Genomic DNA, 26,321 nt, shown 5'->3' on the forward strand with positions numbered 1-26,321 from the left:
CTTTGGTGGAGAGGTGGCTGCCAAGGGAGCGGAAATGGTCAACATTTTCTAATGTTACACGATTAAGCTGTATCTCTGGCATTGGAGAGGGGATGGCTGGTGACTGCTGGAAGAGCACTTTTTTTCTTGATATTCAATATATCTATAATTCAATGCCAATTCAAGGTGTTGGCATTGGCCTATAAAGCCCTAAACGGTTCCGGCCCAAGATACCTTTCCGACTGCATCTCGGCCTATGAACCCACCAGGACTTTGAGATCTTCCGGGGAGGTCCTGCTCTCGATCCCGCCGGCTTCTCAAGCACGGTTGGCGGGGACGAGAGATAGGGCCTTCTCGGTGGTGGCTCCTGGGCTGTGGAACGCCCTTCCTACGGACATTAGGCTGGCGCCATCTCTCATGGCATTCCGAAAAAAGTTGAAGACCTGGATGTTTGTGCAGGCGTTTGAGTAATTTAGTGCAATGTGGTAATGGAACATAGGAATGGGACAATGGACGACGAACCTGGACTACGCTTGGATGATGAGAAGATTGGGTACAGTTGTTTTTTGTAATAATTGTGCATTGTAATTGCTTATGGATAATTTATGGATAATGTGTTGTTATATGTTGTATGGAACCACTGCTGTTTCTACTGTTTTTACTCTTTGTGAACCGCTGTGAGTCGCCTTCGGGCTTGAGATACAGCGGTATATAAGCAAAGTAAATAATAATATTATAATATAATATAATATAATATAATATAATATAATATAATATAATATATATTATAATATAATATATAATATATAATATAATATAATATATAATATATTATATAATATAATATAATATAATATAATATGTGGCAGTGCCAAAGGGGCTTGAGTTCCAATCCACACAGGCTTTTGTGGGCGGGGATACAAATAGGCTCCTCCCCCTTCCCCCAGCTGCCTGTCTCCGGAGGGAAGCCGAAATGGCGCCTCGCGATTGGCTGGGAAGGGGCGAGGGGGCGGGGCTTTCAGGCAGAGGGGGCAAAATGGCGGCGGAGGGCCTGATCGCCTCCCGCTTGGAGCGCCAGGAGAGGGAGATTCGCGCCTTGGCGGCCGAGATCGAGCGCCTCAAGGAGCCCGGCCTGGCCTCCGCCGCCCCGCCGCTTTCCCCCTTCTTCTCCTCCTCCCCGGAGCTGGAGGCTCTGCGGGCCGAGAACGAGAAGCTCCGCTACCGCCTGACCCACCTCCAGCGGAGCCTCAGAGCCGAGCGCGCATGCGCCAAGGGAAGGCCAGGCCCACAGGTAGGTCACCATGCAGGGAATCCTCCCAGCTCCAGATTGAGAGAGAGTATTATAGCCATGGGTTGTTGTAGATTTTTCCGGGCTATATGGCCATGTTCTGGAGGCAATTTTTCTCCTGACAAGTCTACATAGGAACCACCAAACGCAGCATTGCCCAGACACGCATCAAGGAACATGAAAGGCACTGCAAACTACTCCAACCAGAGAAGTCAGCCATAGCAGAGCACCTGATGAACCAACCTGGACACAGCAGATTATTTGAGGACACAGAAGTGCTGGACCACTCTCACAACCGCCATGTCAGACTACACAGAGAAGCCACTGAAATCCACAAGCATGTGGACAATTTCAACAGTAAGGAAGAAACCATGGAAATGAACAAAATCTGGCTACCAGTATTAAAAAAACTCAAAAATTACAGCAGCCAAAACAACAGAGGGGAAACAAACAGGCACATGAAATCACTCTCAACAAAGCCATTGAATGCATATCAAGGTGATCAGCTGAAACATCCACAGCTAGCCCCAGCAAACAAAAGTCCTTTGTCTCACCCTGGTCATTCCACAGATATATAAACCTAGTTTTTCCTAGTTCCAACAGACCTCATTATCTCTGAGGATGCTTGCCATAGATGCAGGCGAAACGTCAGGAGAAAAATTGCCTCCAGAACATGGCCATATATCCCGGAAAAACCTACAACAACCCATGGATTCCGGCCATGAAAGCCTTCGACAATATATTATAGCCATCATTGCTGCTGTTATTAGTGCAGGAAGGGAAGGAAACCCATAATAATAATGATAATAAATGATAGTAGTAATAATTAGAAATATATTAGAAATAATAATAAATACTAGAAATAATAATGTTAGAAATAATAATAAATACTGGAAATAATATTAATAATAAGTATTAGAAATAATAACAAATGATAATAATTAGAAAGAAGAATAATAAATGTTAGAAATAATATTAATAAATATCAGAAATAATAAAAATGATAATAATTAGAAAGAAGAATACATGCTAGAAATAATAATAATGCTAGAAATAATAATGTTAGAATTGATGCCAGAAATAATATTAACAATAAGGATTAGAAATAATAATAAATGTTAGAAATAATTTTAATAATAAATATTAGAAATAATAACAAATGATAATAATTAGAAAGACTAAATGCTCGAAATAATATTAATAATAAATATTAGAAATAATAACAAATGATAATAATTAGAAAGAAGAAGAATAAATGTTAGAAATAATAATAAGTGCTGTTGTGGTTCATTCGTTCAGTCGTCTCCGACTCTTCGTGACCTCATGGACCAGCCCATGCCAGAGCTCCCTGTCGGCCGTCACCACCCCCAGCTCCTTCAAGGACAGTCCAGTCACTTCAAGGATGCCATCCATCCATCTTGCCCTTGGTCGGCCCCTCTTCCTTTTGCCTTCCACTTTCCCCAGCATCATTGCCTTCTCTAGGCTTTGCTGTCTCCTCATGATGTGGCCAAAGGACTTCAGCTTTGTCTCTAGTATCCTTCCCTCCAGTGAGCAGCCGGGCTTTATTTCCTGGAGGATGGACTGGTTGGATCTTCTCGCAGTCCAAGGCACTCTCAGCACTTTCCTCCAACACCACAGCTCAAAAGCATCGATCTTCCTTCGCTCAGCCTTCCCTAAGGTCCAGCTCTCACATCCGTAGGTGACTACAGAGAATACCATGGCTTTGACTAGGCAATGGATCTTTGTTGCCAGTGTGATGTCTCTACTCTTCACTATGTTATCAAGACTGGTCATTGCTCTCCTCCCAAGAAGGAAACGTCTTCTGATGTCCTGGCTTCAGTCTGCATCTGCAGTCATCTTTGCACCTAGAAATACAAAGTCTGTCACGGCCTCCACATTTTCTCCCTCTATTTTCCAGTTGTCAATCATTCTTGTTGCCATAATCTTGGTTTTTTTGACGTTTAGCTGCAACCCAGCTTTTGCGCTTTCTTCTTTCACCTTGATCAGAAGGCTCCTCAGCTCCTCCTCGCTTTCGGCCATCAGAGTGGTGTCATCTGCATATCTGAGGTTGTTAATGTTTCTTCCAGCAATTTTCACCCCAGCTTTGCATTCATCCAGGCCCGCACATCGCATGATGTGTTCTGCATACAAGTTAAAAAGGTTGGGTGAGAGGATACAGCCTTGCCGTACGCCTTTCCCAATAATAAGTGCTAGAATCAATATTAAAAATGGTTAGCATTAATGTTAATAAATGCTAGAAATAATAATAATAGAATTAATTAATAAATGCTAGAAATAGTAATAAATATTAGAAATAATAATTGTTAGAAATAATAATAATAAATGTTAGAAATAATATTAATAATAAATATTAGAAATAATAATGAATGATAATAATAATAATAATAATTGGAAATAATGATAATAAATGTTAGAAAGAATAATAAGTGCTAGAAACAATAATAAAAATAGTTAGCATTAATGTTAATAATAAATGTTAGAAATAATAATAAATGCTAGAAATCATAATAAATGATAGTAATATTAGCAATACATGTTAGAAATAATAATAATAATAGCTAGAAATAATAGTAAGGGTACCAAATGATGATAATAATAATAAATGTTAGTAATAATAGCAATAAAGTGGCCCCCATGTGGTGCAGTGGGTTAAATCGCTGAGCTGTTGACCAAAAGGTCAGCAGTTCGAATCCAGGCAGCAGGGTGAGCTCCCACTGTTAGCCTCAGCTTCTGCTAACCTAGCAGTTTGAAGATGTCAAAATGTTTTCAAACATTCAATGCTCCCCTGGTTACCTCTGAAACTTGGGAGTTCCAAGCTTAGCGATAAGTCCAGGGTCACACCCAAGCTGCGAACCTGCGTCTTCAGGGGGAGTCCATAGGCTGTAACCCTATTTGGCCTTGCGACTGACCAGGAGTACCTCTGTCTTGTCTGGATTCAATTTTAATTTTCTTCCCATTTAGGATTTGCCCAGCACAAATCTTGCTGCTCACCAAGGGAAATCAAACAAGGAGAAGAAGAAGAAAGAAGCCCAGGCTGTGGATGAGCCTAAGAAGGAAGTATGTGACATTCTTTACATTTCTCCAGAAAACCCACCCTTGTCTTCTTAATTCATTTTATTTATTTACTGTATTTTTACCCTGCCTTTCTCCCAACATAGGGATTCAAGCCTCAGCCTTGGTTGTATGAACGGAGCAGACTAGGTGCATCTAGACTGTAGATTGAATGCAGCTTGAAATCACTTTAACTTCTGTGACCCATTGTTGTGGACTCATGGGATTTTGCAATTTCATGAGATTTTTGGCCCCTTCTGCCAAAGAGGGCTAGTGCCTTAGTAAAAAGAAAAGGTCCTTTCAAAATGAATGGCAATTTGTCTCTTTGGCATTAAATGCTGTTCTGATTATTGGGAAAACTAGGAATCTAAAAAGGAAGAGGGGCAGAAAAAGGAAGAGGGGACGACCAAGGGCAAGATGGATGGATGGTATCCTTGAAGTGACTGGCTTGACTCTGAAGAAACTGGGGGTGGTGACGGCCGACAGGGAGCTCTGGTGTGTGCTGGTCCATGAGGTCATGAAAAGTCGGAAGCAACTGAGCAAATAAATAACAAGGAATCTCCCACACTTTCCCTGTATCCTATGAAGTCTAAATTTTATGTGCATTGGAAAAATTAATTAAAAATTTATATATAAAAAAAACAACAACAAGGAATCTCCACAGGTATTGTCGAAGGCTTTCATGGCTGGAATCACTGGGTTGTTGTATGTTTTTTTGGGCTATATGGCCATGTTCTAGAGGCATTTTCTCCAGATTATCTGCTTTGAACTGAATTATATGACAGTGTAGAAGTTCAAAGCAGATAATGTGGATTATCTGGATTATTTATTTATTTTATTTATTTACTTTATTTGTATACCGCAGTTCTCAGCCCTTAGGCGACTCACAGCGGTTAACAACAGGAACAGCAAAAATTTAATGCTAACAACAACAACAAAATATTTAAACAATTGGCATCATAATACACTATACAATTAACAACAATAACCATTCACTGGCGTCTCATAACTAAAAACATGATCCAAATTCGTCGTCGGTTGTCCATTCCGATATTCATTACACTCATTGCACTGTCTATTCAAATGCCTGTTCAAATAACCAGGTTTTCACTTTTCTCCGGAATACCGTTAATGATGGGGCCGATCTGATGTCCATGGGGAGGGCGTTCCACAGCTGAGGGGCCACCACCGAGAAGGCCCTATCTCTCGTCCCTGCCAACCGTGCCTGTGTTGCAGGCAGAATCGAGAGCAGGGCCTCCCCGGAAGATCTCGGAAGTCCTAGTGGGTTCATAGGCAGAGATGTGATCAGATAGGTAACTTGGGCCGGAACCGTTTAGGGCTTTATAGGCCAACGCCAGCACTTTGAATTGTGCCCGGTAGCAAATTGGTAGCCAGTGGAGCTGGCGCAACAGGGGGGTTGTATGCTTCCTGCGTGTCGCTCCTGTTAGAATCATGGCTGCCGATGGTTGGACCAATTGAAGCTTCCGAGCCGTCTTCAAAGGCAACCCCACGTAGAGAGCGTTGCAGTAGTCTAATCGGGATGTAACCAGAGCGTGGACTACCGTGGCCAAGTCAGACTTCCCAAGGTACGGGCGCAGCTGGCGCACAAGCTTTAGCTGTGCAAATGCTCCCCTGGTCACCGCCGAAACCTGGGGTTACAGGCTCAGCGATGCGTCCAACATCACACCCAAGCTGCGAACCTGCATCTTCAGGGGGAGTGCGACCCCATCCAGCACAGGCTGTAACCCTATGCCCTGTTCGGCCTTGCGACTGACTAGGCGTACCTCTGTCTTGCCTGGATTCAATTTCAATTTGTTCGCCCTCATCCAGACCGTTACAGCGGCCAGGCACTGGTTCAGGACCTGAACAGCCTCCTTAGTAGCAGGTGGAAAGGAGTGACAGAGGTATATGGCACTGTAGTAGGGGCCATAGAATAAACTGTGAAAGAGGCTGATTGGTAGCAAAATGGAGGTACTATTGTATATTACAATATAGCACTGATACTGTACTGTGCTCATGGTATAATGTGTGTGTGTGTGTGTGTGTGTGTGTATGTGTAAGCTGCTCTGAGTCCCCTTCGGGATGAGAAGGGCGGCTTATAAATGTTGCAAATAAATAAATCCCCAGTTCATTGTAATAGGAGTGGCGTATGAGGTGAAGCGAGGCCTTTGAATGGGCTGGTGAGATCATTCTGCTTTGCCATTTGTTGCAGCCAGAAAAGGAGCCGAGCTTCATCAAAGATCGGTTGAAGCTATATGAAACCTTGAAGAAGGAGCATGATGCACTCCTTGCTTCCAGAGCATCCACCCAAAGCAAACCGATCAAGATCACTCTGGCTGATGGGAAGGAGGTTGAAGGGGAATCTTGGAAAACAACACCGTATCAGATAGCATTAGGAATCAGGTAAGTTTACAAGAACAAATGACCACATGAGCTATGGTGAGCTGGAATCAGATCAAGCAGATGCATCAAGTGGCATCTTTAGATGTCAAAGGCAAGTGTGAATGTCTGTGAACAATGAAAGAGTGAAATGTAAGGACGGGTCAAAGAGAAATGAAATTTAAGAAAAATAGCCTGTGATGTATCCGAAGACTCGAATATAGGCAGAACCACCATATATACTCGAGTATAAACCAAGTTTTTCAGCCCTTTTTAAAGACTGAAAAAGCCCCCTTGGCTTATACACAAATCAAAGTTATTTATTATTTTACTCTGTTGTTATTATTATTATTATTATTATTACATTTATTATTTTACTGTATTTATTATTGTTATTACATCTACATTATTTTACTCTGTTAATATTATTTTATTACATTTATTATTTTACTCTGTTATTTTTATTATATTTATAATTTTACGGTATTTTTATTGTTATAACATTTATTATTTTACTCTATTTTTTGTTGTTACATTTATTATTTTCCTCTATTTATTATTATTACACTTATTATTTTACTCTATTTTTATTGCTATTACATTTATTATTTCACTATTATTATTATTACACTTATTATTTTCCTCTATTTAATTTTTGTTGTTACATTTATTATTTTCCTCTATTTATTATTATTACAGTTATTATTTTAGTCTATTTTATTATTACATTATTATTTTACTCTATTATTACTGTGTTTATTACATTTCCATTATTTTACTCTATTATTATTACATTTACTTTTTACTCTATTGGTTATTTTTATTTTTATAATTTTTCTCTATTTTTATTGTTATTACACTTATTATTTTACTCTATAATTATTATTGCATTTATTATTTCACTCTATTTGTTATTGTTATCATTACATTTATTATTTTCTATTCATATTACATTTATTGTTTTGCTCCATTATTATTACATTTATTATTTTATTCTATTTTTAGTATTAAATTATTATTTTACTCTATTATTACTGTTTTTATTACATTTCCATTATTTCACCCTATTATTATTCTGCATTTATTATTTTACTGTCTTTATTGTTATTTGAAGGCTACGTAAGCACATTTATATTGAAGAAGGTTAGAATAACGGTTTAATCGGAGTTGGACAGTCTTATCTTAAATTACGGTTTTATGTAAATATTCAAAAACATTTAACCTACCGATGCCTCAATTAATGCAATTATATTGGTGTCTATTTTTATTTTGAAATTTACCAGTATCTTCTGCATTTTCCACCCTCGGTTTAGACTCAAATCAATATGTTTTCCCAGTTTTTTGTGGTAAAATTAGGTGTCGAGGTGGCTTATACTCGAGTATATACGATATTTATTTTTATATTTATTATGTTTTTAATTCTTCTACCAGTCTTGTCCACAGTCAAACTCTTTGCAAATGTAGAATTACAAATGTTGTGGGTTTCAAAGGAAAACACATTTTACAAAGCTTTCGTTTGCATCTCTGCACATGACGGCAAGTGGTTTCTTTGCATGTCTTTATTATCTTTAGCCGAGGACTTGCTGATAATGCCGTCATTGCCAAAGTGAATGGAGAACTATGGGATCTAGACCGGCCAATGGAAGGAGATGCCACTCTGGAGCTGCTTCCCTTTGATAGTGAAGAAGCTCAAGCAGTATGTACCACTTTTTCTTCTCTTCCTCAACAACTTTGCAAAATAATTTATCTTAAATACACATGTATAAATCTAGAAAACACATGATTCGATGTGTCTATGGATCAGTGTAAGTCCTGTGCCTTAACTCTTATCCAAAAAGGAACCATCCCCTTCTCTGAATAGAGTGGCGATAGACAAGAGCTTACTCCATCCCCGGGAGGACCTGAAAGAAGCACTAACTCCCTCTATGACAATCATTCCCAACCTTCCTAATACCGCAACCCCTTAATACAGTTCCTGATGTTGTGGTGACCCCCAACCATAAAATTATTTTAGCTGCTTCTTCATAATTATAATTTTGCTACTGTTATGAATCGTAACGTAAATATCTGATATGCAGAATGTATTTTCATTCACTGGACCAAATTTGGCACAAAAACCTGATACGCCCAAATTTGAATACTGGTGTGTGTGTGTGTGGTGGGGGGGGGGGGGGTTGATTTTATTACTTGGGAGTTGTAGTTGCTGGGATTTATATTTATTATTATTATTATTTACAGTATTTATATTCTGCCCGTCTCACCTGGTGACACATTAGCAGGGCTCTGCTGTTATTTCCAGCAGAGGTGAATCAAACAAAAACCCAGTTTGATATAAAACAGTTTAATTAAAATAGCACTTACTTGCTGGCTGTTTTAATAGACCAAAATATAAAACATAAAGATAGCACTCAGCCACAGAATAAACAAAAACTGATAGCAAAAGCTACACCGTAATCAAAAGGTCCAGTCCAGTGGTCAAACGCTGAGAGTTCAATAAACAAAATTCAGGGATCAAGAGTCTATACCAGGGGTCCTCAAACTTTTTAAACAGAGGGCCAGGTCACGGTCCCTCAAACTGTTGCAGGGCCAGATTATAATGTGAAAAAAACATGAATGAATTCCTATGAACATGGCACATATCTTATTTGTAGTTAAAAAAAACACTTAAAAACAATACAATAATTAAAATTGAGAACAATTTTAACAAATATAAACTTATTAGTATTTCAATGGGAAGTGTGGGCCTGCTTTTGGCTGATGAGATAGGGTTGTTGTTGTTGTGTGCTTTCAAGTCATTTCAGACTTAGGTTGACCCTAAGTGAGGACCGGGTAAATGACCTTGGAGGGCTGTATCTGGGCCCCGAGCCATAGTTTGAGGACCCCTGGTCTATACCGTAGTCAAAAGCCTGTCCAAAGATTCCAGGGTTCCAATATTACAGGAAACAGATCAGGATACCAAAAATCCAACAGACCTGGGGGGAAAACCAGCAGCATCCACCACCAAAATATGACAATACTTTTCTCCCGAAGATCACTTCCAAGGCTCGCCCCTTATATCCTCAAACACCCAGCTGCAACCTATCTCTTGCATATCTCTACCCTTAATTGCTTTCACCCATGAACTCTTACTTACAGATTAATCAACCCTTTAGAACTAATTAACCCATCCATCACCAAGCACCATCAACTGCAGAACATATGACACCCGGCAGGCGACTTAGGGCGGATTACAAACATTCAATGCCATATACACACAACTTATATAGACAGACACACAGAGGCTATTTAACTTTCCAGCTTTCATGAGGGCATTCTGGCCACCGGGGGAGCTGTCGCTTCACCGTCCATTTGAGACACTGATGGAGTACTTCCTCATTCTTTGCTTGTTTGCTTGCTGAAGATTTTTGTGGTGTCGTAAATTAGTTAAATTAGCCTCCCCGCATAAGCGGTACCTAAATTTTTTACTTGACAGTCACAACCGTCTTTCGGGCTGCAAAAGTCGACAGCAAGCTACACAGAATGGTCGGAAGATATGTGCAGTGTGCATAGGAATTCATTCATGTTTTTTTCAAATTATCCAGCCCTCCAACAGTTTGAGGGACTGTGACCTGGCCCTCTGTTTAAAAAATTTGAGGACCCCTGGCCTATGGCGACGTCTCTGAAACCCCCTCGTGACCCCCCCCCCCCCCGCCCAGGGTCCCAACCCTGAGATTGAGAAATGCTACTCTATGAGTTCTAAATATCGCTATGAGTCCTATAGTTTTGTAATAAATGACAAAATATTTGCTCAGCTTGGCTCTAACCAGGGAAAATTGTACTGTAAGGCCATCTTTCTCCCCCTTTAATGTAGGTTTATTGGCATTCTAGTGCTCACATCCTTGGAGAAGCCATGGAAAACTATTACGGTGGATGCTTGTGCTATGGACCTCCCATTGAGAATGGTTTTTATTATGATATGCACATGGAAAACAGGTACTGTTCCTACATAGCAAGAAGAGTACATTCCCCTCTCTATCTTGTGGCAGTTTTCTTTCCTAACTGGAAAAGAGTTTTCATAATGTGTACTACTGTGTTTATTTCTTGCGTTTTAAATGAATATATTAGTTGCTTCTTATAGAAGAAACTTTATAGTAACTTTTTAATAGTTAAATAAACTTTTATTTATTTATTTGCTTCACTTTTATCCCGCCCATATCAACCCGAAGACGACTCAGGGCGGTGTACAAATTGGCAAAATTCAATGCCATATAAAAATACATACATCAGTTAAAAGCAAAAAAAAAATAAAATCACATTACAATACATTTAAAAACCGTAAAAGCAATAACAATCTATATAAATAAAAATATAATGTTCGTTTGTGGGATTAACAGAACTCAAAAACCACCGGACAAATTGACACCAAATTTGGACAGAAGACACCTAACAACCCAATGTATGCCCTTCACTAAAAAAAAAATTAATGATTTTATCATTTGGGAGTTGTAGTTGCTGGGATTTATAGTTCACCTACAATCAAAGAGCATTCTGAACCCCACCAACGATGGAATTGAACCAAGCTTGACACACAGTTCTCCCATGACCAACAGAAAATACTGAAAGGATTTGATGAGCAGTGTCCTTTGGTTTTGGAGTTGTAGTTCACCTACATCCAGAGATCACTGTGCACTCAAACAAGGATGGATCTGGACCAAACTCTACACGAATACTCAATATGCCCAAATGTGAACACTGGTGGAGTTTGGGGAAAATAGAATCTTGACATTTGGGAGTTGTAGTTGCTGGGATTTGTAGTTCACCTACAATCACAGAGCATTCTGAACCTCACCAATTATAGAATTGGGCCAAACCTCCCACGCAGAACCCCCATGTGGGCCACAGCAACGCCTGGCAGGGGACGGCTAGTAAAAATTTTAAAAACAATGTCTTCATGTTCAAATCCTCTACCGTTCCATCGTCTTCACAGTTCCTAGTTCATATTCCAATTTGAGTTTATCTGGTCATGCTGAAATTCCAAATGCTTGCTCAAAGAGCCAGGTTTTCACTCTTTTTCGAAAGGTCAGGAGGGAGGGGGCTGATCTAATATCTCCAGGCAGGCAGTTCCACAGCCGAGGGGCCACCACAGATAAGGCCCTGTCTCTCATCTCTGCCTGACAAAAGATTGCCCCAGGCACTAACAAACCACACCAAACAACTGCCAAGCCATCAAATGCTTATCAAGGTGGCCAACTGAAACATTCACACCTAGCTCCAACAGACAAGAGTTATTTGTTCCACCCTGGCCATTCCACAGATATATAAACCCAAGTTTCCTAGTTCCAACAGACCTCACAACCTCTGAGGATGCTTGCCATAGATGCAGGCGAAACATCAGGAGAGAATGCCTCTAGAAAATGGCCATATAGCCCGAAAAAACCTACAACTACCCAAAATTGGAATTGAACCAAACTTGGCACCAGTAAAAAAAAATCCTGGAGTTCTTTGGGGGAAATTCACCTTGATTTAGGGGAGTTGTAGTTCACCTGTATTCAAAGAGCACTGCAAACCCAAACACTGATGGATCTAGACCAAACTTGGCACACATACCTAATATGCCGAAATGTGATTACTGGAGGGGTTTGGGGGGGGGGGGGGCTGACATTCCTTTCTGGGAGTTGTAGTTCACCCACAACCAGAGAAACTGTGACCTCCACAGATGATGGACCTGGACCAAACTTAGAACACAGAACCCTCATGACTAACGCCACCTACTGGAGGGGTTTGAGGTGACTGACTCACCATAGTGAGAGTTGTAGTTTACCCTACAGCCAGAGAGCGCACTGAACCCCACCAATGATGCTTCTAGAGTAAACTTGCCCAACATAACACACTTTTAAGTACGGGTGGAGTTTCTTGGGGTTAATCTGGCATGATATGAGTTGTAGTTCGCCCACAACCTTATGCAGTCCTATCTCCCAGTGTTTTAAAACTTTTAAAAAATTATCCTTGAATCTGCCCTGCCTAGTGAAATTTTGTGTTTTTATTGCTTGACTTTATGTTGTTGTGTCGTATATTATATTGATTTTACATCTGTTTGGTTTTACTGTGTTTTTGTGTTATATTGTTTGTATTGTATTGATGGGCCTGGCCTCATGTAAGCCACACTGAGTCCCCTTGGGGGAGATGGAGCGGGGTATAAATAAAGTATTATTATTATTATTATTATTATTATTATTATTATTATGCATTGTGTACCATTAAAAATTGATTTTTTCAAATAACCCAGGTAATGCCAGGAACCCAAACTTGTTTATTATATCTAGAAACTGTGTGTCTAATTGAAAGGAACTGTATCCATCCTTTTCCTCCCTTAATTATTATACAATGAACTGAAGGTGAATATCTTTATTCTTCTCTGTGCACAGTTTGATTTATGATTATTGCCCCTTCTTTTGTGTAGATGTGTATCTAGCACAGAATTTCCCACTCTGGAGAATATCTGTAAAGACATAATAAAGGAAAAGCAGGCTTTTGAAAGGCTAGAAGTCCGCAAGGAGGTCCTGCTGGATATGTTCAAAGTGAGTGTTTTTTTTTCTAATGCTGGAAATCACCTGATGTTCTGAATGTTATCATTGGAAGGCAGGTACCCCTCTCTTTGCAAACCTCTATTTATATCCTTGTTGGTACCTGCCCACAGCCTTTACATAAAATGAATCTCCAAAGGGTGAAAACTCATGTTAGCAAGAAATGGAACATGTGTCCCTTGCTCTTATAATGAGGTCTCTTCTTGGGGTGCAATTCATACTGCTTGTGCTTAGAGCAGGAGACTGGTTTTGCCTACAGTAGCATTGGCCCCAATGACCTCCGCCTTTATGCATGATGAAGCTGTTTTCTGAGAGACACTGTGCTTAATATAACTTAATACACTGCCGACCCGACTCTGCCAAGCTTCCCCGGCATATTTCATAACATATCATTTTGCTGGTAGGAATTTCAGACTCCAGGGTTATGTCTGAATGAATTACTCGAGAAGTTATTTGTTGATTCATCAGAAGGTCTCGCAGGAACTAGACGAGAGGGCTGCTGCTCTATTGAAATAGCATTGGAGGGAGGGGCCACATTTCCATATAGAACAGTGTTTCTTAACCTTCCTAATGCCGCGACCCCTTAATACAGTTCCTCATGTTGTGGTGACCCCCAACCATAACATTATTTTGTTGCTACTCCATAACTGTAATTTTGCTACTGTTATGAATTGTAATGCTAATATCTGATATGCAGGATGTATTTTTGTCATTTGGGAGTTGTAGTTGCTGCGATTTATAGTTTTCTCTGCATTCATAGATATCTGTGTAGTTAGTGTGCGATTTGTAGTTCACCTAAAATCAAAGAGCGTTCTGAACTCCACCAACAATGGAATGAGCCAAATTTGGCACACAGAACTCCCATGACCAACAGAAAATACTGGAAGGGTTTGGTGGGCATTGATCTTGAGTTTTGGAGTTGTAGTTCACATACATCCAGAGAGCACTGTGAACTCAATCAATAATGGATCTGGATCAAACGCGGCATGAATACTCGATATATCCAAATGTGAACACTGATGGAGTTGGGGAAAACAGATCTTGACATTTGGGAGTTGTAGTTGCTGGGATTTATAGTTCACTTACAATCTAGAGCCCCTTGAACCCCACCACTGATAGAGAATTGGGCCAAACTTCCCACACAGACCCCCCATGACCAACAGAAAATACTGTGTTTTCCAATGGTATTTGGCAAGCCCTTTGTCACCCCTCCCGACCCTCTTAGTGTCCCGACCCCCAGATTGAGAAAAGCTGATATGGAAGGTTCTGGACACAGTCCTAGCATCTCCAGTTAGGATCTTATAGTGAATTCCCTACCTGTTAGGCTAGGAAAAGCCTAGAAAAGTCGACCCAGGAAGTTCGGCAGCCATTTTGGAAAGGGTGCTGGGGGAATCCATTTTAGTTACTCATTTCCTGAAGGGGGCGTGTCTAGAAAGAGCAGCTTGGAGGGAAATGAGGGAAGACTGTAATTGGTTGAGTGAGAGTGGGCGGAGCTTAACTTGGAAAAAGAAAAAAATGACTTTAAGGGGACGTTTTGAAACCCTATCAGGCAGATTGGCTGTGGGTGTCAGAAGAGATTGAATCTGGGTGTCAGAAGAGATTGACTGTGGGTGTCAAAGAAGGAGTGGGGAGTTAGGAGTGGTGAAGGGTTAGTGAGAGAGGCCTGAAATTGGTCAGTTGGCTAGCAGAGATAGCTATGAGAAGATTTTTACAGCTATTAGGGATCTAGCTGGTGGGGGAGTGAAGAGATAGATCCAGGATAGGTCTGTCTGTGCTGGTGTTTAGAATTACTTTCAGAGAATAAATCCTGTCAGTAAATTATGTGAAGGGAGAGGCGTTTCTGTGTAACTAAGTCTGAACTGCTTAAAGTAACCACACGCTTTTAAGTCAATATTTTGAAACAGCTAAGCTTTATACCTGAATTGTTCCAGTTCTCTTAAATAAACATCATTGTTTTGTTGTTCACAACATCTGCCTCACGTGTGCTTCTGTGGGTGAAGTTTTAAAAGCAGTTTCCTGCAGCAGTCAAGAGTCTATGGTGGCAACGTATATCTTAAAGAACAATCTTTTAGTGTTACCTCAGAAACACAAGCCTGAGGGCTAGTCCAACACACTCATGCCTAGATATTTCTAGTAAGCTAAGGGCTTATTAGTGCTTTTAACTTTGGTGGTGGCCAGAGGGTTTTCAAAAGGTTTTTTTGGCCAGAAGAAAGTTCCAGCTTTCCTTACAGCTTTTTGTTTTGGGCTTTTAATCACAGAAGCCTCATTCCAATCACATTTGGTGCTCAGCGTTTTGGGACATTTTCCTTCAAATAAGTCCCCACCTATTACAGATCCCAAGTAATGGATGGGGAAAAACTCTCGTTGGAGAATCCGGGGAGAGCCATCACAGTCTAGTGCAGGCATGGGCAAACTTGGACTTCAACTTCTACAGTTCTCAACAGCTGGTTTAGTGGTTTGAGTGTCGGATTATGGCTCTGTGGTGCACAGTTCAAATCCCCATTTAACCATGGAAGCCTACTGGATGGTTTTGGGCAAGTTACATTTTCTCAGCCTCAGAACAAAAGCAAGAAAACTCATGATAACCTTGCCTTAGGGTTGCTAGAAATTGGAAATAACTTGAAGACACACAGCAATACAAATCTGCTGTAGAACCTTTTGATAAAGGAGAAATAAGGCAAGATCCTGACTTGGTACAAAACACTACATCTTAGTAGATGTGGAAAAAAATAACTTTGTTGTCCCCTTCTTTCCTACCCTCCCCTTTCTGCATAGTACAACATATTCAAATGCCGAATCCTGAATGAGAAAGTCGACACGCCAACAACAACAGTGTATAGGTAAAATATGTATATATATATATACCATTTATGTTTTGATTTTATATTCAGGGATGATGCCTAAATTGAGAAATGATAGTTAGATGTGTTGTTGAAGACTTTCATGGCCAGAATCACAGGGTTGCTGTGAGTTTTCCGGGCTGTATGGTCATGTTCCAGAAGCATTCTCACCTGATGTTTTGCCCACATCTATGGCAGGCATCCTCAGAGGTTGTGAGGTCTGTTGGAAACTAGGCAAGTGAGGTTTATATATCTGTGGAATAATGTCCTGGTTGGGAGAAAGAACTCTTATCTGCTTGAGGCAAGTGTGAATGTTGCAATTGACTGACTTGATTTGCATTTAATGGCCTTGCAGGTTCAAAACCAGGCTGCTTCCTTCCTGGGGGGAATCCTTTGTTGGGAGGTGTTAGGTTTATATCTCTCTGGAATGTTCAGGGTGGGAGAAAGAACTCTCGTTTGAGGCAAGTGTGAATGTTGCAATTGACCGACTTGATTAGCATTTAATGGCTTTGCAGCTTCAAAACCAGGCTGCTTCCTGCCTGGGGGGAATCCTTTGTTGGGAGGTGTTAGGTTTATATATCTGTGGAATGTCCAGGGTGGGAGAAAGAACTCTTGCTTCAGGCAAGTGTGAATGGAGGGAAGGGGAGAAAGAAAGAAAGGTAGAGAAAGGAAGGAAGGAAGGAAGGAAGGAAGGAAGGAGAGAAGGAAATAAAAATGTGAAAGAGGGAAGGAAGGAGAAAAGGAACAAAAGAGAGAAAGAGGGAGGGAAGGAAGGAAGGAAAGAGACAAGGAAGGATGGAACCAAAGAGCAAAAGGAGGGAGGAAAGAAACAGGTAGAGAAGGAAGGAAGAAGAAGGGAAAGAAAAAGAGGGAAGGAAGGAAAGAGGGAGGGAGGGAAGGAAGGAAAGAAAAAAGGAGAGAAAGGGGGAGGGACGAAAGGGAGGAAAGAGACAAGGAAGGATGGAACCAAAGAGCAAAGGAAGCGAGAAAAGATAAAGGTAGAGAAGGAAAAGAAAAAGAGGGAAGGAAGGAGAGAAAGAAAAAAGGAGAGAAAGAGGGAGGGAAGGTTGGCCACAGCAACGCGCGCACACACATACATACACACATACATACACCCACTTGCCTAGTTTCCAACAAACAGTTCTTAAATATGGATTATTTACTGTCCATGCGAAAGTATAAACTTTGCTTTGGTGTGATGCCTGAATTTCTGCTTTCACTGTAAGAATAGTAATGGAAGATATTCAGTATAAAGCAATTACATGTGCAACCGAATGTATTATCTTTCGATTGGCTATTAATCTGAGCATAATAGATGTCATATTTTTATCAGTGTACCCGAAGCAAATTCTGTCTGAATTCTCTCTCTCAATAGATGTGGTCCGTTGATTGACTTATGCAGAGGCCCTCATGTGAGACACACTGGAAAAATCAAGGCCTTAAAGGTTTTTAAGGTAATGGGGACTTTCTAAAATTGGACTTTTATTAATTGAAGAAAAACTTGTGATCTTTTCAAAGTGGTCTTTCTCAGGTCTGGGAAACGGCCCCCGTATTGTCACATGCACCGCAGACCCTAAAGTAAGAAAGGCTGCTATTGAAAGTTTCATCTAACTTCAGTTTATTTTTTAAAGTGACTCAGGAAATATCAAAGGAATTAACATCTGTAAAGGAAATATCTGTCCTCTACACGGAGGGGAACCGCTAATCTGTTCAGGCAGGCAGGCTTTCTGGCCTCTTTGTAGCTCCTGGTACTTTCTTGCCGAGAGGATGGCACTGTTGCTTGATTTACATTTTATTTTTGAGTCCCGGAATCTGAACTCCCAAGCCGACAGCAGTGTTTCGCTTTGGGAAAACGGGGCGCATTCTGCTGGTGCAATCCTCCTGTCTTAGCGGATCAGCTTCCAGATGTTTCCCTTGTTGTGTTGCATCCCTGATTCATAATTTAAGGTGACAAAAAGAGGCAAATCTTCAAAGAAGTGGGGACAGGAGGTGGCAGTGCTGAAAATTGGGATGGTCAGATGTTCTATCAGAACGATATTTATGTATTCTTCGGTGGGTCAGACCCAGATTTCTGCTTTTGACAGCAGTCAGCCAGGTGCCTTTGGGAGCTGGTGAAGCTGGGCACAGTCGTCCTTGCTTTGTTTGTCCCTGCAGCATCTAATATTCAGAGTCGGTTATCTCGAAACATTGCAGTGCATTTCCACTGAAATGCAGCCCTTGATTAGTAAGTTTTGGCAGTTGTATCATGTGAATGGGCCCCCGGTGGTGCAGCGGGTTAAATCGCTGAGCTGCTGAACTTGCTGACTGAAAGATTGGCAGTGGAAATCCAGGGAGTGGGTTGAGCTCCCGCTGTTAACCCCAGCTTCTTTTTAAAAATTCTTTTGATTAAAGATTTTTCAGATAACATTAAAAAGAGGAGGAACATGTCGGGTGTAGGGGAAAGTAGGAAAGTGGGGAAATAGGAAAAGATTCGGTAGGTACTAGGGGTAGGTGTTGGGGTTCAGCCTGAGTTTGAACCTGATTTTCTGTTTGTACCTCCTGGTGCTAATGAAAATGTACTTCCTGATGCTAATGAAAATGTACTTCTTGATGTCAATGCTCCTGAAATTAGTGAGGAAGAAACTTCTGTAGATTTGGAAAATGAAAGTGTTCATGAGAATGTTTCAGAGGGAAGCCATGACCTTTCACTCCCTTCTGCACCTCGGAACCTTAATGAGAATAGAAGGGGCCAGATCTGGCAACACAGGAGTAAATCACTCAGCTTGCGAAGGTCTTCCAGATTAAAAGAAATACAAACAACGGCTTCAAAGCAGGGAGACGTTTCACGAAGCCAATTCCTTGACTTTAAGTGCCTTCCGCCGGGCTGACTTCCTCAGTTCAGGCATCGTTTTAGATTGATGAAGACCTTGGCAGTTCTCCTAGTTTCCCTGGCCATCGTCTTGAAAGATTTCTAGGACACCAAGTACGGTTAGTGGATTGCTAACAGGTTCCAGTATTTTACAGTGTGGCTTTGGGTTTTGATCTTGTTCATGGAAATTCATGTTTGCTGATTTTGCTGTGGCTTTTGACTTTGCATTTTTCCTTTATTTTGTAACCATTTTTCTTCAATAAAAAAGGATTGTTTTTTCACAGTCAATTGTGGTGGATAGTTATTTTAGGGCCTCGTTACCTGCTCTGGATTGCAACAGTAGGTCTGGGGGTGAGGGTATGGGTATGGGGAGGGTAAGGTAGGGAGGGTTGAAGTCCTCCAGTCCATTCTGCAGGGAGATATCCTTTCTATGTTACGTTTATTTCCTTAATTTTCGCTACCTATTTGTTTATAATAAAAATTTTAATAACCCGTGCTGGAAATGTGGGAAGGAACATGGATCATATTACCATTTATGGTGGGGCTGTAAAGTAACTAAAAAGTACTGGAAAGAAATTCATAAACACGCACAAAACATCATTAAAATAAAATATGATTTGAAGCCTGAGTACTACCTGTTGAATATAAAAAATTTCGAAATAGGAAAAAACAAAGACAAGATTTTTTCTTATTTAGCAACAGCAGTGTGAATAGTAATAGTAAGGAAATGGAGAGAAAAAGAACCTCCAACAATTGAGGACTGGTTTATTAAAATAGCAGAATACATGAATATTGACTCACTGATGCAGATATTAAAACATCAGTACAAAACGAGCAAAACAGATTGGAAATCACTGAGAATGTATCTACAGGAGAAAACGAAATTGATTAAGGAACATAAAATGGAGATTTGGATTTTTTAAAATTAACAGAAACAAATAGGTAGCGAAAATTAAGGTTCAGCACTTGCGATGTGCAGCTTTTGCCTTTCCTGAAGCCAGCTTGCAGTGGGATCAGGCATGGGTCTATTTTTTCCATGCTTTTATGCAAAGTAAGTCTCTCCAGAATTTTGTAGAGGTGGCTCAACAGGGAGATTGGTCTGTAGCTTTTTGGGTCATTACGGTCTTTGCCTGGCTTCAAGATGGCAATGACTTGCTTCCCTCCAGATTTTGGGGATCTGACAGGATGCAGTGCTCATCAGTTCCAGCAGCCAGCGCCTTGCTTTTGGACCAGAGTTCTTGATATGTTCCATCCGTAGATCATCCAGGCCAGCTGCTTTGCCATTTTTACATTTGTTGAGAGCCATGTCCAATTCAGTAGATGTAAAGGGATCATGGAGGTTATTCTCAATCTCTGGTTGTCTGGCTATTGGTTTCTTTCCTACTTTGGTGGCAAGTTTGGGTTTTCCATTCTTCAAGAGTTGGTGTGCTATCTGATCTGCCTTTATGTTGGCATGGGTCTTAGTTTGTGTTTGAGAATGAGTCCCATCATCCTCATCAGAGACAGTCTGTGATTCCAGCTGAGTCACAATCATAGAATCATAGAATCAAAGAGTTGGAAGAGACCTCATGGGCCATCCAGTCCAACCCCATTCTGCCAAGAAGCAGGAATATTGCATTCAAAGCACCCCCGACAGATGGCCATCCAGCCTGTGCTTAAAAGCCTCCAAAGAAGGAGCCTCCATCACACTCCGGGGCAGAGAGTTCCACTGCTAAACGGCTCTCACAGTCAGGAAGTTCTTCCTCATGTTCAGATGGAATCTCCTCTCTTGTAGTTTGAAGCCAACAACACTCATCTCCATTTCTAAGCCAAAGAGCCAGCGTTGTCCATAGACACCTCCAAGGTCATGTGGCCAGCATGACTGCATGGAGCGCTGTTACCTTCCCGCAGAAGTGGTACCTATTGAACTACTCACATTTGCATGTTTTCAAACTGCTCAGTTGCCAGAAGCTGGGGCTAACAGCAGGAGCTTACCCTGCTCCCTGGATTTGAACCTCCAACCTTTTGGTCAGCAAGTTCGGCAGTTCAGCGATTTAACCTGCTGCACCCCAGGGGGCCCTTATACATACATTAACAAACAAAGAGTGAAGGCTTGGAAAGTTGCCATTTCCAACACTCAATGTCACCATAAAGAGCTCAGCTGATCAGATGGCAAAATCATACATTTTTTCTTGAGCATTGTTTACGTTTAACCCCAATTTGCGATCATGTTTTATACAACAGAATTCATCCACCTATTGGGAGGGCAAAGCCGACATGGAAACATTGCAGAGAATTTACGGAATATCTTTCCCAGACAACAAAATGATGAAGGAGTGGGAAAAATTCCAGGAGGAGGCAAAAAACCGGGATCACAGAAAAATTGGAAAGGTAGAATTTTGATTTTTAAGTTACGCTGTTAACAATAAACAGAAATGAGTCTCACATAGTTCCTGAAGTGAAGCATAGAAATGTTGTGTCGGTGTGTCATGTTATCTGATGTGAAAATTGCTTATAGTTTAAACCAGGGGTCCTCAAACTAAGGCCCAAGGGCCGGATATGGCCCTCTACGGTCATTTGCCCAGCCCTTGCTCAGGGTCAACCTAAATCTGAAATGGCTTGGAAGCACACAACAAGGAGTTTATATTTGTTAAAATTGTTCTTCATTTTATTGTATTGTTTTAAAGTGGTTTTTGCACAACAAATAAGATATGTGCAGAGTGCGTAGGAATTCATTCATGTTTTTTTCAAATTATAGTCCGGCCCTCCAACAGTTTGAGGGACTGTGACCTGGCCCTCTGTTTAAAAAGTTTGAAGACCCCCGGTTTAAACTGTATGGTTTAAGTAATGCATGGGTTAAAACTACAAAGATATGCAGAATTGGTAGAGTGTCACATTTGGAGTTTCCTGTACAGGACGGAAAAGGAGCTCTGAACTGTGTAATGCGCTCCTTGCAGCTTGCAAAGGCGTGACCAGACATTCATAGAATCATAGAGTTGGAAGAGACCTCGTGGGCCAGCGAGTCGAACCCCCTTCCAAGAAGCAGGAAAATGGTTTTGTCGAAGGCTTTCATGGCTGGGATCACTGGGTTGTTGTAGGTTTTTCCGGGCTATATGGCCATGTTCTGCAGTCAATTTTTCTCCTGACGTTTCGCCTGCATCTATGGCAAGCATCCTCAGATGGTAGTGAGGTCTGTTGGAAGTAGGAAAAATCGGTTTATATATCTGTGGAATGACCAGGGTAATGTTTCAGCTGATCACCTTGATTTGCATTCAATGGCCTGGAAGCGCCTGGGGGGAATCTCTTGTTGAGAGTGATTTTATGTGCCTGTTTGTTTCCCCTCTGTTGTTTTGTTGTAATTTTTGAGTTTTTTAATACTGGTAGCCAGATTTTGTTCATCTTCATGGTTTCCTCCTTTCTGTTGAAATTGTCCACATGCTTGTGGATTTCAATGGCTTCTCTGTGTAGCCTGACATGGTAGCCCACTTCATTGAAAAAATCAGCAATCTCAAGTTAAATACCAACGACAAACTGATCAGCTTTGATGTGGTATCTCTATTTACCATGGTCCCGATAGCAGACACCATGGCACTCAACAACCAGAGGTTCCCAGAAGACATCACGGCTCTGTTTCACCATTGCCTCACCACCAGCTACTTTCAGTGGGACAATGAGTTCTATGAACAGAAAGATGGAGTAGCTATGGAGAGCCCTCTCAGCCCGGTCATAGCTAACTTCTACATGGAACACTTTGAAGAACAAGCCCTGGAAACAGCAACCAAAAAGCCCACGATATGGTTCAGATATGTGGATGACACCTTCACCATTTGGAGCCATGGAGAAGAAGAACTCAACAGGTTCCTGGACCATCTGAACAGCATCCACCCAAAAATCCAATTCACAATGGAAAAAGAAAATGAAGGAAGACTGCCTTTTCTAGATGTCCTAGTCATCCGCAAACCAGATCAACAATTGGGTCACACCGTCTACAGAAAACCCACACACACAGATAGATACCTACATAAAAACTCCAACCATCACCCAAGTCAAAAAAGAAGCACCATTAAAGCCTTGGCAGACCGTGCAAAAAGAATCTGTGAAGCCCACCTCCTCCAAGATGAACTGAACCACCTCAACTGGGCTCTCCAGGCCAATGGAGCTTCAGCTGGTTCAGCGTGCGGCAGCCATGCTACTAACTGGAGCGGGTGGCAGGGAGCACACAACGCCCTTGTTGTCCCAGCTCCACTGGCTGCCGATTTGCTACCGGACCCAATTCAAGGTGCTGGTTTTGGCCTACAAAGCCCTAAACGGTTCCGGCCCAAAATACCTTTCCGACCGCATCTTGGCCTACGAGCCCACGAGGACCTTGAGATCGTCTGGGGAGGCCCTTCTCTCGGTCCCGCCTGCATCACAGGCACGGCTGGCGGGGACGAGGGAGAGGGCCTTCTCGGTGGTGGCCCCCCGGCTGTGGAACACTCTCCCTGCACACATCAGACAGGCGCCTTCCCTCATGTCCTTTCGAAAAAGCCTTAAGACATGGCTTTTCGAGAGGGCATTTAATTAAGTGCTAATAATACGGTTATGAGAACTGGAATGGAACTGGAATGAGACTGGCTATGATTCCACTAAGAGACGAAGCGGATTTTTAGTGTAGTCTTGTAGTTGTTGTATAGTCTATATGTTGTCGAAACTGGCTTTTTGTAATTGTCTTTTATGTGTACTGTACACCGCCATGAGTCGCCCTTATGGGCTGAGAATGGCGGTCAATAAGTGCATCAAATAAATAAATAAATAAATAAATGGAGACTCCACCTCAGACATCAGAAGAGCTGCAAGACCAAGAACAAGACACGAGAGTAAAGATGAAGATCCACCCCGAAGAAAAGTGTTATTGCCATACATCAAGGGAACCACTGACCGCAGAGGGAAACTGATGAAGAAACACAACATACAAACCACTTACAGACCCACCAAGAAAATCCAACAAATGCTACATTCAGCAAAGGACAAGAGGGATCTTCTCACCTCTGCAGGAGTCTACCGTATACCATGCAGCTGTGGACAAGTCTACAAAGGGACCACCAAACGCACCATTGCCCAGACACGCATCAAGGAACATGAAAGGCACTGCAGACTACTTCAACCAGAGAAGTCAGCCATAGCAGAGCACCTGATGAACCAACCTGGACACAGCATATTATTTGAGAACACAGAAGTGCTGGACCACTCTCACAACCACCACGTCAGACTACACAGAGAAGCCATTGAAATCCATAAGCATGTGGACAATTTCGACAGAAAGGAGGAAACCGTGAAGATGAACAATATCTGGCTACCAGTATTAAAAAACTCTAAAAATTACAACAGCACAACAACAGAGGGGAAACAAACAGGAACATAAAATCACTCTCAACAAGAGATTCCCCCCAGGCGCTTCCAGGCCATTGAATGCAAATCAAGGTGATCAGCTGAAACATTACCCGGGTCATTCCACAGATATATAAACCCATTTTTACTACTTCCAACAGACCTCACTACCTCTGAGGATGCTTGCCATAGATGCAGGCGAAACATCAGGAGAAAAATTGCCTCCAGAACATGGCCATATAGCCCGGAAAAACCTACAACAACCCAGCAGGAAAATTGCTTCTTGGCAGGGGGTTGGACTCGCTGGCCCTCGACAGATGGCCATCCAGCCTCTGTTTAAAAGCCTCCCAAGTAGGAGCTTCCATCACACTCCAGGGCAAAGAGTTCCACTGCTGAACAGCTCTCACAGTCAGGAAGTTCTTCCTCATGTTCAGGTGGAATCTCCTTTCTTGTAGTGTGAAGCCATTGTTCCATTGCCTCCTAGTCTCCAGGGCAGCAGAAAACTTGTATCCTCTCTCCTCCCTAGGACTTTATTTATTTATTTATTTATTTCACGCATTTCTACCCCGCCCTTCACAACCCCCGAGGGGGAACTCAGGGCGGCTTACAATTCGATGCCAGCAATATAATAGTAAGATAAAATATATATCAGCAACAATTAAAAACAATTAAAACAATCCACTTATACAGCACAACTAATAAAAAATCAATCTAATGATCAACGTTCGCCAAGCTCAAAATCCATAAATTCATTCCGCATTTTCATAATCCTATCCAGTTCTAGTCATTGTCTTTTGTCTGTCTGCCAGATTACCCAAAGGCCTGGTCCCATATCCATGTTTTTAGTTTCCTTCTAAACAAGAGGAGGGATGTTGATGACCTAATTTCCCCGGGAAGCGGGTTCCACAGGCGAGGGGCCACCACCGAGAAGGCCCTGCTCCTCGTCCCCACTATCTCACTTGTGATAGAGGTGAGGCCGAGAGCAGGGCCTCCCCAGAAGATCTTAAACTCCGAGGCGGGATGTAGAAGGAGATGCGTTCGGACAGGTACGCTGGGCTGGAGCTGTACAGGGTTTTGTAGGTCAAAACCAGCACTTTGAATTGTGCTCGGAACTGGATTGGAACTAGACTTTCCCTCACATATTTATGCATGGCTATCATGCCTCTTCTCAATCTTCTCTTCTGCAGACTAAACATCCCCAGCTCTTTAAGCCGCTCCTCATAGGGCTCGTTCTCCAGACCCTTGATCGTTTTAGTCGCCCTCCTCTGGACACATTCCAGCTTGTCAACATTACCGGAGAATTGAATGTATATTTGTGTAAATAAAGATACAATGCTGCTTTTGGTCCAGTATTTTTACCACTTCGAGCTTTCAAGTAGAACTTGGAAGGTCGAAGCAGCTGAAATAAGGATGGTGATTTATCTCAGTTTCCAACAGGTTGGACATAGGTTAGCAACATCCAACTGTCCTGTCGGATTCTATGAGTCTTTTCAATTAGAATTGAAGTATTGAATTGTCAAGCAGTGAGTGACAGTATATTCCCATTCCTGCCTGATTTCTCTGCAGAAAAATTAGAGATTACTTACGTCCTTGTTTACTTCCTTTTCATCTCTTGTGGTTGTTTGTGTGGCTATAGGAACAAGAGCTCTTCTTCTTCCACGAACTGAGTCCTGGAAGCTGTTTCTTTCTCCCCAGAGGTGCTTTTCTTTATAATACACTCATCGAGTTTATCAAAGTGAGTCAATAGTTTATTATCATTATACATAACTTTTTATGCAGGGAATGGTTACTTTATTTATTTATTTATTGTATAATACATAGAAACATACCATCTTTGAAATTAACATTCAAAATACCAGTATTTTCTCCAGTCCCACCACCAGATTTTCCAGTTCCTATTTTATTATTTGGTTTATTATTATTTGAAACACATCAAGATGAGTCCACAGCCAACACTCTACTGGCTGTTGTATTGGATCACACGTCGGACACTTCCCAAGTGTCTA

General features: G+C 41.5%; 1 protein-coding gene across 1 annotated transcript in view; it reads left to right on the forward strand.

Moving 5' to 3' along the window:
- Positions 1–980: 980 nt before the first annotated feature.
- LOC132762617 (threonine--tRNA ligase 2, cytoplasmic) overlaps positions 981–26,321 on the forward strand; it is a 37,492-nt gene continuing 12,151 nt past the window's right edge. The window contains exons 1-10 of the mRNA XM_060755756.2: positions 981–1,270; positions 4,250–4,345; positions 6,552–6,742; positions 8,291–8,414; positions 10,569–10,690; positions 13,158–13,275; positions 16,057–16,121; positions 17,497–17,575; positions 21,193–21,339; positions 25,952–26,050. Coding sequence (XP_060611739.2) covers positions 1,016–1,270; positions 4,250–4,345; positions 6,552–6,742; positions 8,291–8,414; positions 10,569–10,690; positions 13,158–13,275; positions 16,057–16,121; positions 17,497–17,575; positions 21,193–21,339; positions 25,952–26,050 — 1,296 coding nt within the window. The 5' untranslated portion in view covers positions 981–1,015. The remainder of the gene's footprint in view (positions 1,271–4,249; positions 4,346–6,551; positions 6,743–8,290; positions 8,415–10,568; positions 10,691–13,157; positions 13,276–16,056; positions 16,122–17,496; positions 17,576–21,192; positions 21,340–25,951; positions 26,051–26,321) is intronic.

Source organism: Anolis sagrei, chromosome 9, assembly GCF_037176765.1.
Source record: "Anolis sagrei isolate rAnoSag1 chromosome 9, rAnoSag1.mat, whole genome shotgun sequence".
In the NCBI taxonomy this organism is placed as follows: domain Eukaryota; kingdom Metazoa; phylum Chordata; class Lepidosauria; order Squamata; family Dactyloidae; genus Anolis; species Anolis sagrei.